At 35.3% G+C, this 18,152-nt stretch overlaps 4 protein-coding genes and 1 pseudogene across 20 annotated transcripts; 1 reads left to right on the forward strand and 4 right to left on the reverse strand.

Moving 5' to 3' along the window:
• Positions 1–17: 17 nt before the first annotated feature.
• LOC105169430 (F-box protein At1g10780 pseudogene) lies at positions 18–1,718 on the reverse strand (annotated as a pseudogene).
• A 1,692-nt stretch (positions 1,719–3,410) lies between these two features.
• LOC105169152 (uncharacterized) lies at positions 3,411–8,896 on the forward strand. 2 transcript variants are annotated; one of them, XM_011089467.3, is made up of 5 exons: positions 3,411–3,854; positions 5,456–5,565; positions 5,659–6,039; positions 6,545–7,256; positions 8,433–8,896. In XM_011089467.3, exons 1-5 carry the CDS (start codon positions 3,620–3,622, stop codon positions 8,498–8,500), a joined length of 1,506 nt encoding a protein of 501 aa, XP_011087769.1. In that variant the 5' UTR covers positions 3,411–3,619; the 3' UTR covers positions 8,501–8,896. The 2 variants fall into 2 exon arrangements, with proteins under 2 accessions (XP_011087769.1, XP_020551743.1); XM_020696084.2 differs by having other exon boundaries at positions 8,436–8,896.
• Positions 8,897–9,113: 217 nt separating this feature from the next.
• RBL10 (RHOMBOID-like protein 10) lies at positions 9,114–12,577 on the reverse strand. 2 transcript variants are annotated; one of them, XM_088884125.1, is made up of 9 exons: positions 11,937–12,577; positions 10,824–11,077; positions 10,554–10,608; positions 10,382–10,462; positions 10,200–10,296; positions 10,042–10,109; positions 9,739–9,837; positions 9,567–9,649; positions 9,114–9,384 (listed from the first exon to the last, which is right to left on the reverse strand). In XM_088884125.1, the coding sequence occupies exons 1-9, from the start codon at positions 12,084–12,086 to the stop codon at positions 9,372–9,374; spliced, it is 900 nt and encodes a 299-aa protein (XP_088740251.1). In that variant the 5' UTR covers positions 12,087–12,577; the 3' UTR covers positions 9,114–9,371. The 2 variants fall into 2 exon arrangements, with proteins under 2 accessions (XP_088740251.1, XP_011087767.1); XM_011089465.3 differs by having other exon boundaries at positions 9,567–9,608; positions 11,937–12,470.
• A 155-nt stretch (positions 12,578–12,732) lies between these two features.
• On the reverse strand, positions 12,733–14,310 carry LOC105169431 (uncharacterized). 12 transcript variants are annotated; one of them, XM_020696087.2, is made up of 4 exons: positions 13,638–14,310; positions 13,466–13,486; positions 13,187–13,287; positions 12,733–13,025 (listed from the first exon to the last, which is right to left on the reverse strand). In XM_020696087.2, the coding sequence occupies exons 1-3, from the start codon at positions 14,178–14,180 to the stop codon at positions 13,234–13,236; spliced, it is 618 nt and encodes a 205-aa protein (XP_020551746.2). In that variant the 5' UTR covers positions 14,181–14,310; the 3' UTR covers positions 12,733–13,025; positions 13,187–13,233. The 12 variants fall into 12 exon arrangements, 6 of the variants coding, with proteins under 6 accessions (XP_020551746.2, XP_020551745.2, XP_088740254.1 ...); XM_020696086.2 differs by having other exon boundaries at positions 12,733–13,066; XM_088884128.1 differs by having other exon boundaries at positions 12,733–13,086.
• Positions 14,190–16,921, reverse strand: LOC105169432 (putative E3 ubiquitin-protein ligase RHC1A). 4 transcript variants are annotated; one of them, XR_016066922.1, is made up of 3 exons: positions 16,023–16,921; positions 15,748–15,847; positions 14,190–14,310 (listed from the first exon to the last, which is right to left on the reverse strand). XR_016066922.1 is itself a non-coding variant. In XM_088884126.1 (2 exons), the coding sequence occupies exons 1-2, from the start codon at positions 16,879–16,881 to the stop codon at positions 15,828–15,830; spliced, it is 879 nt and encodes a 292-aa protein (XP_088740252.1). In that variant the 5' UTR covers positions 16,882–16,921; the 3' UTR covers positions 15,231–15,827. The 4 variants fall into 4 exon arrangements, 1 of the variants encoding a protein (XP_088740252.1); XR_016066921.1 differs by lacking the exon at positions 14,190–14,310 and adding an exon at positions 15,231–15,612; XR_016066920.1 differs by lacking the exon at positions 14,190–14,310 and adding an exon at positions 15,231–15,619.
• Between the last annotated feature and the right edge of the window lie 1,231 nt (positions 16,922–18,152).

The raw sequence follows: 18,152 nt of genomic DNA on the forward strand, positions 1-18,152 counted from the left end.
TAAATACATCTGAGCTATTTTAACTGCCATATTTGCCATTCAACTGAACCATTCTGTACTCGAAGATCAGGATACCAGAATTCTTAACAATATCTATTGTAAGAAAAGGTTATCCACAACTAAATCTATCAACAATTAGAACCCGAGAAATGATGTATCCCAACAGAAAAGGAAATGCTGAGCGAACAATTCCTATTCAATTGAAACAATCTCCCAATTCATGCTTCCAAATCTGCTAATATCCTCAAAGAAATCATCAGCGCTTCTATGGCGCCTCAAAGAAATTCATTTAAATTCCTTGCATACTTTACCAATGAATCCAGCATGCTCATTTTTTGTTCAGCATTCCGTGGTGATCGTACTGTGACGACAACCTTTTCAAGGTGGGGGAATCATAAACCCAGAGTCAACCTGCAATACCAGCAACATCTCTACCTTATCAAGAATCCAGTTAGCACTATTGAGATAAAGTTCCACCAAAGATTAACACACTGGAATTGCGTTACTGAATGACTTAACATTTTTCAGGCTGTTCATTTTACAAAGAGCAGCGAACATGGCACCATGAATCTCAAAAGTTTCCAGCTTGGGATGGCTGTTAAAGAAGTCTACAAAATCAATCTCTGGAAAGGGTTGCAGGTTATCAGTCTCCCCAGTGAATTCCACCTTCATGTATAGGTGCTTAACCTCACTAACCATTTGAACAATTTTGCCTATAGCATCCCAGCATCACTGCACTCCCCGAATGGACAATGTCTCCAATGCCACAAGTTTCCCAAAGTCCACGATATGAACTTGTCCCATTATCAGACAATACTGGACAACATACTATAACGAACAGGAATCTGAATGTAAGACTATCAGGAGCCATTGTAGGTACCTGCATGGTTGGCAAAAGGAGAGGTTTTTCAAGCACTGAGTTTCCAAAACCCTGATGAAACTACAACTTTGTAGTTCAAGTGATTCGAGCTTCAACGACTTACCATAAGCGAACAGTTGCCAGCTCCAAAAAGTTCAAGCTTACACTGCCAAATATGAGGGTTCTCTATTAAAATGGACCTCAGCCCTTCACAACCAAGAAGCAAAAAGTGGGTCAATTAGGACAAGCACGAAGAGCCTCAGAAATTGCCAACTCTTCAAACTGGCACCAACTATTTCAAGATTCTTGAGCCTGTAGAAGACATCCCATTCCGGTGATTGGATCATCAACACACCCCAGAGTATTAGGGACTCCAAATTCCGAGCAGCCCTAAGACAATCCAACTTGGAGGGGATATCAGTGGAATTCTGGTGCTCGATTATGTCATCCATTCGGAGCTCTAGATTCTTCAAGTAGGGTCCTGCTATAGACAGACACGACACAAGGCCAGAACTCGAAAACCATTTGGCTGACAATGGCATCAGGGATGTTGCCATTTGTAAGGTAGTCGAAAAGATGTCGAGGGAAGAAGAGGCTCCTTACAGATGCAATCAGAGAAAAACCCAGATTAAAAACTTTAGTAGTAAACCTTATAAAATATTATCTAATTTCATACATATACAAATTTAAATAAAATCGAACCTCGTAGGTGGTGTTGACATGCACTAGAATAAGCTAACTATTATCAAATAAATAATTGTGCTTGCACTATAACTGGATTTAATTGGCTAATATTTGCTTAATTCACTAACCATACCACTAAACCCAAAAAAAAAAAACACTGCCACGTGGATGAATGATAGTAGTCAACTTATTTATTTTTGGTTTTTTTTCTTTCTTCATGTACAAGATTAGTGGACTCATTGTCATTGTTAGTGATAATAATAAATAGTAATCAAGATGCCCAAATCACAACATTGAGTAATCTCTAAGTATCATAAAAATGGATTATCCAATCATATTATGAATAATTATAAAATGATAGATGATTCTTACCATCATTAAATTACTTCTTATTAATTAAATTAAATTGTAGTAATTTAAATTTTAATACACTCGTCATGTAATAAATTTTAATATGACTAATTTTTTGGATAAATCTAATGTTTTATACCATATAATGCATCTCTCTCTCTATATATATATATAATCCCATCAAATTCATAAATTATTTCAATTCGAAAAAAACCCAAAACTTTTCTTTCGAAAAAATAAAAAATTACTGTAAAAACAGACATCGGCTCATTTTTATAAGATTTACTTATAAATTGTATTTATTTATAATTTTCAATGCAAGAGACAGTGTGTATTAATTTATTTTATATTAATATAATCTAAAAATCACACCACATATATATTTATCTCTATATTTTTTATTTTTTTTAATAAAAAAGCGCCTAAAAATAGAACCAAATAAAAATTTAATTTTATAATCGATCGAACCTAATTCAAATTAAAAAATTTGCAACTTTATACTTTGGCGCATTATATAAATTATAATCCGCGAGTTGATCAGACCTAATTCAAACTAAAATTTATTGACTTTTATGTGGGCGTATTTAATTTTTGAATTAGTGAAAGGTGAGAAATGTTTAATAACTTTTGTATAATCACTTTCAACGTATTATTCCATTCTATGTAGACCTTACTTTTATCACCTTTCTTTTCACCTTTGCTTCGCCTCAACGTTGGGTACCCAAAATCATTATTATTTTATTGCTATCTAACCCCCTTCCCTCCTATCAAAAACTAAACTATTGTGCCTACTTGTTTCTATATCCACATTTATGCCTCTATATTTTATGTAAATTGCTCTCACTCCCCCATACTTTTAAAGATTTGCACTTTTCCCCTTGACCTTTTCTTTCTTTTTGCCGCTTGTTGTATTTGAATTGATGGATTTGAGAATAAGAGTTTGAAATACCTAACAAGAAACAATCTGCATTTTGGTTTTTGAGTCCATATTAGAAAAATATTCAATTATTTGCGTTTCTTGTTTTAAATTATGTTACATTAAAAGAATTTAAAATTTATCAAATGTAACCCAAAAGTTACATTTAATTACAAAAACACCCCAAAAATTTTCTGAAAAATACCAATATACTTATTAATATTGTAGCTGTAATTAAAATTATACACCTATTTTATGACGAACTTTTATATAAATATCCTTAAGATTGAGTTATATTCTACAAACACCACCTCATACGGTGGACGTATGATTTTACAAATTGTAGGAAATGTTTATATAATTAAATATAATTTTAGAGGTGTGGATGAGATATATCTTGAAAATGAATCTAAATAAATTGGAAAATTAGAAATTGAGCAAATCTAACTTGCAAAATAGTCCATATATTTGACTTGTAATTGGAGATGAATTAAATTAATTAAGAGTAGCAATAAATGAAATTAAAAAATAGAGGCACATAGGCATTTGGTTCTCATCATCATCATAAAAAAAGAAAAAAGAAAAGGGAATTTGCATTCTTTGAGTGCGTGTTTATGCGCGTACAGAGCATTTGTTCACCCAGCACACTTGTCCATAGCTACCCACAGTTGTCTCCACACCCTTTAGAGAGAGAGAGAGAGAGAGGGAACCCATCTCTCTCCCGTTACATGCATCTATACATACAATTTACAGTGAGGGAATCGTGAGACTGTGAAAGAGAATTGTTCGGAACCGATGCTGTGGCGGATATGGGGAAGGCCGATAACCAGCGACTGCCAGTTGTGCAGCACTCTAATGGCAGTAGTGCTTCTGGAACCTTCCTCTGCCGGAGATGTTCGGTGGGTGTTTGCAGGCTCTTCAGCGTTAAATGCGTTGTTGTTTTGATGTTCAGTGTCGTCGCTTTTCTTTCCGCACTTTTCTGGGTTCTTCCTATTCGATACAGGGAAGCTGGGTTTGATGCTAAAGACTCCATCAAGCGCAGTGGTAAATTTTTGTTTGTGTTTGTGCTTTTCTTTTATTTATTTTTTATTTATCCAGTTTTCCTTTGCTGCTGTGAGTTTGTGACTTGGGAGCTGTGAAATTAGGGTTTCTGTCGTGGTTTTATTGAATTTGTGTTTGATACTTAGTATTTTGGGGTATTACCAGAAACCGAAGTTATCATTACTTTGACATATTCTTGCCTTTTGTTATTCTCTCTAAGTTTTGGTGTTCATGTGGGTGTCACTAATTTTTGTTGATTTCCCCTTGGTCATCAGCCGGTTTTGTTATGGCGTTTGGATTCAAAGTTATTTTTGACACAATATAAGAAAATGAATGCTCTGGATAATCTAATCGCCCTAGTTTACAATATTTTTTTGGGTGGTTTTTATATTGTAATAAGTTGAAGCGTCAAGGTGGCTTGTTAAGGTTTAAAAAATAAGTTTTCCTTTGGTAGGTTTTATTGTTGAGCAACCTCATAACCATTTAAAACTAATCTAGTGCATAATTTTGCTATGAGGTCATGCTTCAACTTATTATAATTTATTCCTTTGTTAAAGCAAAATACGGAAGCTACTGGTTTGTTTTCTTGGAATAGTAAGAGATAGCAATGATTTAAACTCATTCTTGATGCAGTTTGAACAAATTGGTACAGTGGTAGATATGTTCTATAACGGATGCAGTTCTGAACCTGTGTGCCAGTACCCTGTGTAAGATCTAATGTTCCTGTTGCCTCTTCGAAAACAAATTGAGGGGAGTTGTTTCTTCTTGTTCTTTCTGAGATGGGAGACATGTTCCTTGGATACAGTGTCTGATTATGAATTCCGGCTAATTGGAACATAAGCTGTAGCCTTTTCATTTATTTGGTTTAGACAGTATGAAATTTAGGGGACTGCTTGTTATGAATTTACTTTTCTTTGTATGAAGTAACATTTCACCAAAGTATCTCTTTTACCTTGAGCAGTATGAGAAATAATCTTAGACAAATGCTGAACTGATCCTTGCAATTACTGGACAGAACTAGGGTCTCTCTTGCTTGAGGATTCTGGTGCCCGGATTAATGCATTATTAGTGATGCATGCATCTTCCGGGAATTTCATCTCTTTTGTTATCCATTATTCCTTGTTATTGTTGTGATGGATGTTAATTTGTCTACTTATAAGTGAATGAAGTAGAAGCATGTTAGTGTTGATTGAAAATACTAAATATAGATGATGTAATTTGATTACTAAATTTAGCTATTCTTCTTTTAAGGTTTGCTTGAATTAGTATTTCAGCTTGTTAATGAAGTAGTTCTGGCCTCATCATGTGACAACATTTTCTTTCCGCTTATTCTTGGATGTGCTCAATTGTGGGGAATATGGGTTGATTAAATATGTAGTAATGAGTTGAACTATTTGTGCACTGAATGTTCTGTAGTATTATGTATTCCGTATATATCTATTATGATGGTTTTCTTAAATCATTAAGAGAATTTATGTGTTTCAATTCTCAAAGGCCGCAAAAGGAAGAAATAGATAGAAATGAAATAGTAGTATATAGCTTTCAAGTGTTCTTGTTTACTATCATGATTTCCTTCTGAGTGATTAATCTGGTTCTTATTTCAGCCACTGTTCAAGCATACTTTAAGCTTCAAAAACCAGTTTCCAAGCTTGTACCATACACTGCGAGACTAGAATATGATATCAATGACGAGATAGGCGCCCCTTCCTTGAAGGTTTGCTTCAAGTTTACACTCTATACAGTATTTGCATTTCCCGTCATCGATTGAGAAAGAAGAATGATTTAGCAGTAACTTGTTTTTCCACAGATTGCTGTTCTGTCCATGCACCAGGCACGCTTATCTAACCATACCAGCATATCGAACTGGACAGATGTGGTGTTTGGCTTCCATCCTGATCTCATCAATAGTACAATCACTCCAGTGGCCTTGAGTCTGTTGAAGTCATCCTTGATAGATCTGTTTCTTCAGCAATACAATTTGACATTGACATTCCCGATTTTTGGAGAGCCCTCTTCATTTGAGATTCTGAAATTTCCTGGTGGGGTTACCATAATACCGGAACGAGTTGCTTTCATACCTCAGCCCCTTTTCAATTTCACTCTCAATAGCTCAATTTATGATATAAAGGAAAATCTTCTGGATTTGAAGAAACAACTAAAATTGGGATTGAATCTGATGCCCAATGAGGTAACTTAATTTCTATTTGGCCTCTTATTAAAGTCAGATAGTAGAAGTGGCTGATTTTTCTTGAAATTTCTCAATTACCTGGAGTGCTGGAAGTTATTAGACGAGTTTCTTATGTGGTTTTACATGAGATGTTAATATTTCAACCCTGCTTCATCCTCTAAAACAACCTTCCGTGGGCTTGATATTACTTAGAATTGCTACATTAACACACTTAGCTGGTTCTTTCAGAAAGTCTCCCCCAAATAAAAAGTAGATTAGTTACCTGCATGTCGGGTTGGATACATACTGACTGGTATGTTCTATTAGTAGTGGCATACTACCTGAATCTATCAAATTTGCTATTCCTCATGGTTATTAAATGTACCTTCTTTCACTGTATTGTTCCATAACCTTTTCTTATTCTACTTTTGGAACTTTTAATTCAGCAATTTGAATAATCCATTTACATTTCACCAGGTAAGATCTTTTGATTTTTTTTTTCCCCCGTCTTCTCTCTCTTCTACAGGTGGTATATGTACAGGTAACAAACAAGCATGGCTCAACAATAGATCCTCCTGTTACAGTTGAAGCTTCTGTTGCATCTGATCTGGGAACTCTACTGCCAGAGAGATTGAGACAGCTAGCTCAAGTAATTACTGGGTCTCCTGCAGAAAATCTTGGCCTTGATCATTCTGTTTTTGGAAAAGTTAAAGAAATTAGCTTGTCTTCGTTTCTAAATCATTCACTTCATGCCCCAACACCATCTCCTTCTCCATCTCCATCTCCATTTTTTGATACTGGTCCATCCATGACTCCATCTTATTCTCCTGCCTTTTCACCTAACACTCATCATTCGCTACCACCTTGTTCTAACTGTTATACTTCTGAACCATCTGGTGCGAGCCCTCATTCTGCACCCAGTCCACAGAATCTCGGTTACCATTCTCTATCTCCAATTTCTGATGCTCCTGCACCCTCAGTAGCTTTGGGCAGTCCACATTGTGGTTCTACTGATCCACTGAGTCCTTCTCCAACTCCTCATCCCCACCAAATGTCTCCCAATTTATCACCTTATGCCTCCATTGAATCCCCAGGTGCAGTTTCAACACCTCGGATGTCACCAAGTCATTCTCCATTGCCTGGTGTTGCATATGGTGCTCCAGGTCCAGATGGAAGGAGTGGGAAAGCTTTGGTGTCTCCACTGCATGTTTCATCATCTTTTGCATCTGCCTGCTCATGTAAGTTAGTGCTGCAAAAGATCTATTTTGCCCCTCAGCCTAGATATTGCAAAGTCGATATAGATGATTCATAGTTTCCTTATGTTGTTCACTAATACTACTACTATAATCAACACATTATAATAATTGGCCGACTCTAGTATCTTGACTTTCTTATTTCCAGGTAGAGCATGGTGAAAAAAGTAAAAATTGGTTTGTCAGTGGCATTGACATAGACTAATTTTGGGGTGCCCTTGTATATGGAACTCCATCCCAATAAGTGATGGGATTGGTAGCTGCTACTAGAAAACCAGTATTGAACAATGAGGATAATCTGCTTTTGAAAAGATAATATATGTGTTGTCTTGCGAAATTTGAAGTTTTACATTAGAAAACAGGCATTTGCTGTCTTTTATCTTCTCATAAGACAATGTAGCTTGTCGGGTTGCTTTCTGGAAAGAGAAAAAAATGTTTTGAAATAATTGGTTGGAAGATGGGAGTTGCAGTTTGAGAGTGAGACAAAAGAATGGTTGGAAGAAAACATGTCTGGATGCTGAGGATTAAGGCAAGGACTACTCGTGCAATTAAATATTTTTTCTGAGCATCTAGCTGGAAATGGAGAAATTACTGAATCCTCCCGTCTTCTAATAGTAATAGTTGAAATTATGAATTAGCTGGTCATTATGATTCTTCTGTATAGTAAAACTTCTTTATTGGCCACAATTTTGCAATGCTGGCCACACCCGCTATTTGACTAACTCCCTCAAATTCTGGAAGAGATTATAGCAAATATATATGTAGTAGCAGGTTTAGATGTTTATGCATCAACAACCTCCACCCCCTGCCAATCCTTGCTTCTCTACAGTTCCCAATCCTTCTTAATGCTATGTTTGTTCACTCATACTAATGCTATGTTTGTTCACTCATACTAATGCTATGTTTGTTCACTCATACTGTATTGTTTCTCCCCTACTCATTGGGAATCTGTCTTGGTTGGCGGCAAACGTTGGTAATCACTGGTTTTTTTAGTTGGGGGAAGTACTTGGGGTCAACAAAGTGGTACTTGTTTGTGTATTAAGGTTCTTCACACATTGTTCTCTCCCTGAGGTTATATTAGTGCATACATTTGAGTGATTTACAATACATTGGTTGTGCTTCATTAGCGCCTAACATATTGTATATTTGCAACTTTTCTAGCAGGCACTTGGAAGATTCAGTGGATAATTGGACTCCTTACATTTCTTCTTTTATTCTGGATATCCTAGCTGACACCTGCATGCCAGCCGAAATTAGTTATTTGGACGTATTATATATCTGCTTAACAGTTTTGCTGGTGGAGACTGAAGTGGGTTGATAAGCCCAGAAGTCCACAAGGAGTAGGAGAGTTGGAGGTGAAAAGCAAAAGGACGGATGACAGTTAATATCTTATAGTATCGTGTGGGATGTTTGTTTCCCAAGGGAACGACTCCCCATCATAACTTACTATCCAAAGTGAATGCGCTTTCTTCCTTGCAGGTTTCTGAAAGAACATAACTGTAAAATGTAGGGGTTCTTTCTGAACATCTGCAAGGGGGAGAAGCCAAAGGTGACTAGATCTACTGATGTTAACAAAACAGATTAGGAATTTATATATCAAGTAAAGAAATTAATCATCTTTGATATGCTCCAAGCCTAACCTATCTCCAAGGTTTTACTGTTTAAGTCATTGCCAAATTATGTTTCAATCAGATCTGAATATATGTAACTGTTGGTGGATTGTGAGGGTTGTTGATGCCCAATGGATTGATAAATACGACCTAATTGTTAAGTCGTCCATGAAGAACCACATTGGGAAGTCAGAATACATGTTCCATTTCAAGTCTAATAAAAGAAGTGGCATGCATGAACATTAATTTTGCACTAATTTCTTATGAGATGAATGTAGCGACACATCAGTTCCCTGAGCAGGGATATTCTTTATCTGGTGACTAAATGTACAACAAGGTAAAATGTCATGTTGGGCATTGCTTTACTTGGGATGTCTTCTTATGAGAGAAAATATTGGCGCCCTGTCTGTAAAAATTCTTCTCCCATCACGGGAGACAGACTCAACCTCCCATGCAGGACCAAGAAGCCAAGAAGCTGCAGCTCCACCCATCAACCCTCCAATCTGGAAAATTTGAACAATAAGAAAACAATCACATAGATTATTTAGAACCCTCACTTGGCTTTATCGTTATTAATAAACAGGTAGGGTCTCTGCATCAGTGAATGGGGCAGCTTTTGCTCCAAGTAAAATGAGAGAAATCCCACATACTGCAGATATCACCAAAGAGTTCGCAGTAAACTTACATGTCCCCAGTTGTCAATGCCTTGAGATAGAAGCCCAATTGTCTGCATGAGAGATGTTCATTTTCATTACCAGAACTTGTGTGCTATTTATGTCCAGCAAATGTAAAGTTGGAAAAGATTCAGGCCATTGCCCTAATCCATACACAGACAGAGATAAAAGCCTGATGCATACCATGTTCAGAACAATCACTTGAGCTATATGTTTCAATTCTCCCTCAGTGCCTTTGACCATGCCTCTGTGCCTCAATACAAACATAGCAAAAGACCCGACCTGATCATGCCACATTTAAGTATAGAAGCTGAAAATTCAATGATGTGAAGAAAAAAGCAAGATTTTCCTGATCCTGACTCTATGTTAGGTTTTAAAGTCATTAGTTTCTTTAATCAACAATTCAAACTGAATTTGATTCAAAATAGAGTTGAATAATGTCAGGACATCGAGAAATGCTCTGCTTTTTCAAGGTTGAGAGATCACCAATCCGAAAATAGCTCCTGATGCACCAACTGCTGGTGCACTGCAGAACCAGTAACTCATTGCTGAACCTGATGTGACCAAAGAACTTGATCAAAACAAATGGACTCTTTTTGACATAAAATTCGAATTATGTACTGTAGTGGGTTGTGAGTCGTTACTTGCAATCGCAGAGGTGATGTATATTGTTAGATATCTCCTAGGACCACATATTTTCTCAATGGCAGGACCAACTGAGTTCAAAGAATAGCAATTAACCTGAAAAACCATAAAGAATTCTCAATTAACATGTTAAATAAAAACAAAAAACAACTCCTTTTTATTGGTAAAATTCAAATCGAACCAGCAGATGCCCGATATTTGCATGCAGAAAGGAAGATGTAGCTAGCCTCCACAGCTGCCCTTCACTAATGAGACTATTAATCTGCAAAGATAGAATGGGAACAAGTTTAACATAGAAAACCTTTACGTGCAAGTGATAATCTAGCACCTCGATAAGAACTAAAAGTTCAGACCTTGGCCCCCCAGTATAAAACCTTGCCGTCTGAGACAGATTGTGCTATGTACATTCTGCATATAATTCATAAAAGATCTTCACTGCTTTATGGGAACTAATGAAACCAAATATTATTAAGGAGACTAACTGGTAGCTCTTCAACTGTTCATCTCTCTGTCCAGTACTTATTTGTGCGTGATCTTTTTGAGTATGTTTAGAAAAGTAGCATGACATATTGAAGTTACATAAGGCTTGGTACATAGTATAGGTATCAGGTAATGGTACTCACAGTACATTAGCGGCAAGAAGGATATTGGTCCATTGCCTTCCGTCAAAGAAGTCTCTTCTTGACGTCCTTGACTGCGGCTTCCCAAAATCTTTAGAATCACTTCTACTTTCATTTCCATTGAAGAAACTTAAGCTCATCAATGTAGCAGAAAAAGTATGGTATGACCATTGGAAACAATTAAAACCTGTAAATTGAAGTGCCCTTTCATGACAAATATCCTTCAACAGGAGCACATCACCAAGATGAGAAACTCTCTGTACAAAAAGCATGACAGCAGTGAAGATTTGTTTGAAAACATGGTTAACTAGCCTAGACAAGATGAGTGATTCACATGATGAAATGCTTGACTAATAATGCCACAGTTTCTTGTAAGCCCTTGCTGGTGTAAGATGAAAAACGGACTTATTTCCCAGGTTTAAATCACAGGGTTTCAATACTCTATTAATGTCGATTGATTCCACTTCTTCCCACATCACAACCAGTAGAAGATTTACTTCTGGGTAGAAGTTCAAAATACCATTTCATTGCATGATTTTCTTCAATCACTGTTGTGAACATGCACAAGAGCAATCAAACTCGAAGACATTATAAATGCCCACAAAATGTAAAACCAAAATCTCCTATAGCAGCCAAGGATGAGCCTACAACGGTTGCCGGTTTGTTCGGAAAAAGAAAAGGAAGACAAGAAAACATCTTTGTTTACAAATAAAACAATCAATCTCAAACAGGCAAACATCAAATTTCCAGTAGTTTCTTAGTAATAGTTCCTTCATTTTGCTCTGCCACACTAGAGAGAGATTCTTTCTTGTCTAAGATTGTCAAAGGCACTGGGAAAGCTGCCATAATTCCTCTTCATAAGCCCAGTTCACTTTGCCCTATCCACAAATTTTCTATAGTTTCTAACATCATTAAACCATGAAATTCTTGCAAGCTTTCATCCTGATTTCTTGAAAGAAGGTTTAAGACTATGAAAATACGAAAAGGGATGATTCAAAGCAGGCAGCTTATCCCCAAACAAGTACAGTTACTTCATCATTATTCAAGTACAAATAATTGAGCGAGCAATAAATAGGGATTCTTGTTCTACGCTAGAGAGTGTCCTTTTCTTTTTACCTTGAGGGAGGACCGGAGGAGGAAACCCAGATGAAGACGGCGGCGGAGGGCGTCGCCAAGGCGGAAGGCGACGGCAGTGGTGGGCATGGGTCCCGCTCCAAGAATGGGCATGGAGTACTTGGGATTGGATGACATTCTTGATCCCATCATTGCCTTTGCTCCTCAAAATTCAACACTCGGTCCAAACATGTGAAAATCAGGGTAGACTTTCCCTATGATCTTCCAACTTTTCTCTTCTGCTCATTTAACTATTACCCAACTACCAAACTTTGGTCCGAAATATGAACAATGTGCAGAAAAAAAATGATATCATTTTTAAATAATCATACAGAATTTCGATGGTTCAATTGATTTTGAAAATCGGGGAAAAAAAAAAGTACCTCAGCTCTGTTTGGTTATATTTTCAATTTTTTTTCCTTTTTGGTAGCTAGTGAGAAAAATATAGAAATAATGTTGGTAAATAAAAAGAATAAATTGAATTTTGTGTTTTTAAAAAATATATCCTGAATGTTTTTGACTCTTTTTCAGATAGGAAAAAAAATACAAAAACAAATAAAGCCGATATTTTAGTTGATTTTGAGTATTTTCAAATATTATACTAAACTTTTAAAAGAAAATTGTTTAATCTTTGGTGATGGTTTATAAGTATAAGCAGAGGATAAAAAGCAGTTGATTCTTAAACAACTCTCATGTAATTTGAAACAGAACTCATTTTATTTTCTTTTTGAGCTAAAATAATTATAATTATCTTTATTATATGTACACCTAAAAAATATTTATATTCTCCTTCTGAAAATTGAAAAAGAAAATAATATGTCCCATTTATATATATGCACATAAGTCGAAATTTAATTAATTCTATTTATGATTTGTACATCGTAGACGTAATCGTATATTCTCGTGGTGAATTTTATAATTCAAATCCACGTTGCATCACCAGTGCCCGAACAAATTTACTTGTGAAGTTTGCAGCTCTGCTGTTTGGTTCAAACTTGGAAACACAAGGCAAATCTTGCATTAACAGTTAGTTAAGCCTTGTCCCTTGCAAAAACATTAGTTTCAGACAACTCCCACTTATCTCTGTTCAAGCTGTTCTCCAGAATATGACGATGTCAGTTGTCAAATTCAACCTGAACCCTCAATCTCAAAGCTGTTAACAATATTCTTGAGCAGGCCATCAATGAATATGTTGTGTGTGAAAATGTTGTATGATCTTTATGCCAGGATATAGTAAAGGATAATGCACATACCTGAAATCTGCTAAAACTCCCTTCTTCTTGAAATAAACATTACCTTGTTAGTTGCAAGAAATAGGCTTAAAGTGTGCCCCGTTATCGCCGTTGTGAGCTACCTATCGAGACGGTTCATGTATTTGTACTTCATTACAATTTGGTGGTTTTTAAAATAGTTTGAATCTATTATTGTAATTTTGGATTTTAATTAAGAGTCAAATGAAATATAGAATTACAAAGTAAGATATAAAAATTGTTGTTAAATACGATCAGGACGCATCAGATGTAATGTTTTACCTCCGCGGGGAACGTTGTTACCTGCATCAGTAAGAAAATTAAGACAGAACTGTGCCAAACTTGCAACCAAACTGAAGGGCATCCAACTCCAGTTTTCAGGATCTGTGTTGTTGTTATGATGGAAGTTGTTGTTATGATAGGAGTTGTTCTCGTTGTTAGACAATCCTCGTACCTCGTGGCGACAAACTGGGCAAGTGTTGTGGATGTGTAGCCATGGAACAATGCACTCAGAATGGTATAAATGCTTGCAAGGAAGCTCTGTGGCTCGAGCCCCAACCTCGAATTCATCCTTACAAACAGGACAACAAGAGTCATTTTTTAGATGTTCAGAATTCAGCTCCACCATCGGCAAGCCCTCAATGGCTGATTCAGGAGTTGGAAGAGGGTGGGGCCGATCATTTTGAGTCAATTCTTGAATGAGCACGGTCGTTTCCTGATGTCTAGTGGGAGGATCCAATATTTGCGCCAATGCATCTAACACACGTGCGCCAGGAGATGGTTCCAAACGGCCTATACAACGTGGGCACAATACTTCATCAGGGTTAGTGGTTGTTATCCTTATAGAACGTTGGCATCTTCGACACCAATAGTAATGATATGTTCGAGTTCTTTGAACCCCATTACTAATAACACCAGAACCACGGGTGGTAGACATAACTAATTTGGTTAAAGATATGAATGAACTTTTGGTGACTAGAGGTGGAGAAGAAGACATGTGAACTAACGGTTTTATACAAGTATGGGTGGGAAGTTGTGATGGGAAGAGAGAAAAGAATGGCTTGTTTAGGAGACTAAGGTTGTTTGAGCTTGTTTGGACCTTTTCTTGGTGTGGTCTTTTCCATGTCCTGTAATGGAAGAAAGGGATGATTGGGTATAAAGTTAGATGCACAAACTTCCTAAACATTTGATTCAATCATAAAGAAAGAAAGAAGAATAAGAAAAACAAAACCTTTGTAACTTAGTAGTGTAATGCCTCAAAAGAGGGGTTGATTGATTGTAAGAATGCCTTTACAGATTAATTTTCATAGAGAAAACCAGCCCATTTTTGTTCTTAATTTAAATAATTTCTCGATCTAAAAATTATATAATTATCATTGAGAATTAAATAAATACGATTATTCATAAACGACAACATCTAGTATTCGAGAACAGTGTGTGCAACTGTGATTGAATTCAAGTCAAGAAATAATAATTGAAATTATATACGTTTTAGTACTTGATTACGATCCACAATGGTCTATCCTAGCCACTGAACTTGAAATCACACACAACTCTACTTCAATTGAATATGGCCCAATTCATGTAATTACATATTAAATATACTTATTTATTTTATAATTAATTCAAATTAAAACTAATCTTTTCATAATTAAATTATTTAGTAAATAATTAACATTTGAAACGTTATATTTAAAACAGAATTTATATGAAATAAAAAAGAATAAAATCCTCTAGTTTCTTTTATTTACACTTATAATTTTGTTGAGTCAAAATAAGACCTATTAATACGGGGTCGATAATTATATAAATTATTATTATATATTTTTTATTTTATATTTGAACAAAGAATTCTATAAAAAGATATTTTGTTTTAATTTATTTAATTTTTTTAAAATTAAAACGTAAAATGACATGCCAAGTAACTAAGCCTTTTTTATTTTTCAATAAATTATAATGCACTCTTAGTAGGTTTTATATAATTAAAAATATTTTTTATTATTTAAAAATTTATAAATAATCGTTTAAAATTGACAATCATCTAACAAATATACACTATAATAAATTCAAATAAAAATTGAAAAGGAAAATAATATGTCCCATTTATATATACACGTAAATCGAAATTTAATTAATCCTATTTATAAGTTCTACATCGTAGACGCAATCGTATATTCTCGTGTTGAATTTTCTAATCCAAATCCACGTTTCATCATCGGTGCCCGAACAAATTTACTTGTGAAGATTGCAGCTCAGCCGTTTGGTTCAAACTTGGAAACAAAAGGCAAATCTTGCATTATTAACAGTTAGTTAAGCCTTGTCCCTTGCAAAAACATTTGATGCTTAGCTTTATTAGTTTCAGACAGCTTCCAGTTATCTCAGTTCAAGTTGTTCTCCAGAATATGATGATCTCAGTTGTCAAATTGCACCTGAACCCTATAACTCAAAGCTGTTAACAATCTTCTTGAGCAGGCCATCAATGAATATGTTGTATGGAAATGTGTTGTGTGTGAAAATGTTGTATAATCTTTATGTCAGGATATAGCAAAGCATAATGCACATACCTTATATTGGGTAAAAGTCCCTCGTTCTTGAAATGATATTACCTTGTTAGTTGCAAGAAATAGGCTTAAAGTGTGCCCCGTTATCGCCACCGTGAGCTACCTGGAGACGATTCATATATTCGTAGTTCATTAGAATTTGGTGGTTATTAAAACAGTTTGAATTTAGTATTGTAATTTTGTATTTCATTTAAGAGTCAAATGAAATACATAATTACAAATACGATATAAAAATCATTGTTAAATACGGTCAGGACGCATCAAATGTAATGTTTTACCTCCACGGGAAACGTTGTTAAATGCATCATCAAGAAAATCAAGACAGAGTTGTGCCCAACTTGCCACCAAACTGAAGGGCCTCAATGAGAAGAGATCCATCCAGCTCCAGTTTTCAGGATCTGTGTTGCCTTCTTGTGCCCTGTAATAACCTTGGAAGTTGTTGTTGTTGTCAGACGATTCTTGTACCTCTTGGCGACAAACTGGGCAAGTGTTGTGGATGTGTAGCCATGGGACAATGCACTCAGAATGATATAAATGCTTGCAAGGAAGCTCCCTGGCTCGAGCCCCAACCTCAAATTCATCCTTACAAATAGGACAACAAGAGTCATTTTTCAGATATTCAGAACTCAACTCAACCACTGGCAAGCCCTCAATGGCTGATTCAGGGGCCGGAGGAGGGCCAGGCCGGTCGTTCTGAGTCAATTCTTGAATGAGCTCAGTCATTCCCTGATCAGGAGAATAGTTTTGTTGCATACTCTCTGAAGGAGGAGTGGGTTCGGATGGTTGATCAGGGCCTATGAATTGGAGTAATATCCAGGCTCGACGATTACCATTTTGATTTTCATGATTCGGGCCATAGTTTTGTTGCTGTCTAGTGGGAGGATCCAACATTTGCGCCAATGCATCTAATACACGTGCGCCAGGAGATGGTTCTAGACGGGATTCCAAGAGGGGCCGAGCTCGTGAAACGTCTAGCTCATGCCTAATCTGGCCTAAACAACTGGGGCACAATACTTCAGCAGGATTAGTGGTTGTAGTTCTAATGGAACGTTGACATCGTCGACACCAATAGTAATGGTATGTTCGGATTCTTGAAACCCCATTAATAATAATACCAGAGCGCCGAACGACAGACATACTTAATTTGATTAAAAATAAGGATGAATTTTTGGTGACCAGAGGTGGAGAAGAAGGCATGTGAACTAAGGGTTTTATACAAGCATGGGCAGAAGTTGTGATGTGAATAGAGAAAAGAATAGCTTGTTTAGGAGACTAAAGGTTGTTTGAGCTTGTTCGGACCTTTTCTTGGTCTGGTCTTTTCCATGTCAGGTAATGGACGAAAGGGATGATTGGGTACAAAGTTAGATGCACAAACTACCTAAACATTTGATCCAATCATAAAGAAAGAACGAAGAATAAGAAAAATAAAACCTAGTGTAATGCCTCAAAAGAGGGGTTCAGTGATTGTAAGAATGGTTTTACAGATTAATTTTCATAGAGAAAAAGCAGCCCATTTTTGTTCTTAATTTGAATGATTTATCGATCTAATAGTCACATATTATCGTCACGAATTAAGTTAATACGATTATTCATGAAAGACAACATTTAGTATTAGAGAATAGTGTGTATAATTATGATTGAATTCAAGTCAAGAAATAAAAATCGAAATTATGTACATTTTAGTACTCGATTACGATCAACAAAAAAAAGAAACAAAAGTATAAATTCTACATGGGCCTGTATAGTTCAATCACAATAATCTATTTCAACTATTGGGTCTGAAATGACACACAACTCACCTTCGATTGAATCCGGACCAAATTGATTAATTTTAAATTAAATTATACTTATTTATTTCATAATTAATTTAAATTAAAACTAAAATTTTCGTAATTAAATTTGTTGTTTGGTAAATTATTGTACATAAATAATTAACATTTAAAATGATCTTTTCGACGCTTCTATTTTTAAATTTAAAACACAATGTATATGAAATAAAAAAAGAATAAAATCCTCAAATTTGTTTTATTTACACTTATAATTTTGTGGAGTCAAAATAAGACCTATAGATACGTGGTCGATAATTATATAAATTATTATTATATATTTTTATTTTTTATTTGAACAAATAATTCTATAAAAAGACACTTATTTTAGTTTTTTAAGTTAAAAAGTAAAATAACAATGTCAGGTAACAAAGCCTTCTTTATTTTTTATTTTTCGATAAATTATAATGAACTCTTAGTAGGTTTTATATAATTAAAAATATATTTTTTATTATTTAAAATTAAAGATCATTTAATAAATATTATTATTATAAAAATATTTTTAAAAGATCATTCATACTGGGAATATTTATAATTTTATATATAATAACAAAATAATTATGATTATAACAAATGCTAATT

The sequence above is a fragment of the Sesamum indicum genome, linkage group LG8, assembly GCF_026168435.1.
Source record: "Sesamum indicum cultivar Baizhima isolate 11 linkage group LG8, ASM2616843v1, whole genome shotgun sequence".
Lineage (NCBI taxonomy): Eukaryota > Viridiplantae > Streptophyta > Magnoliopsida > Lamiales > Pedaliaceae > Sesamum > Sesamum indicum.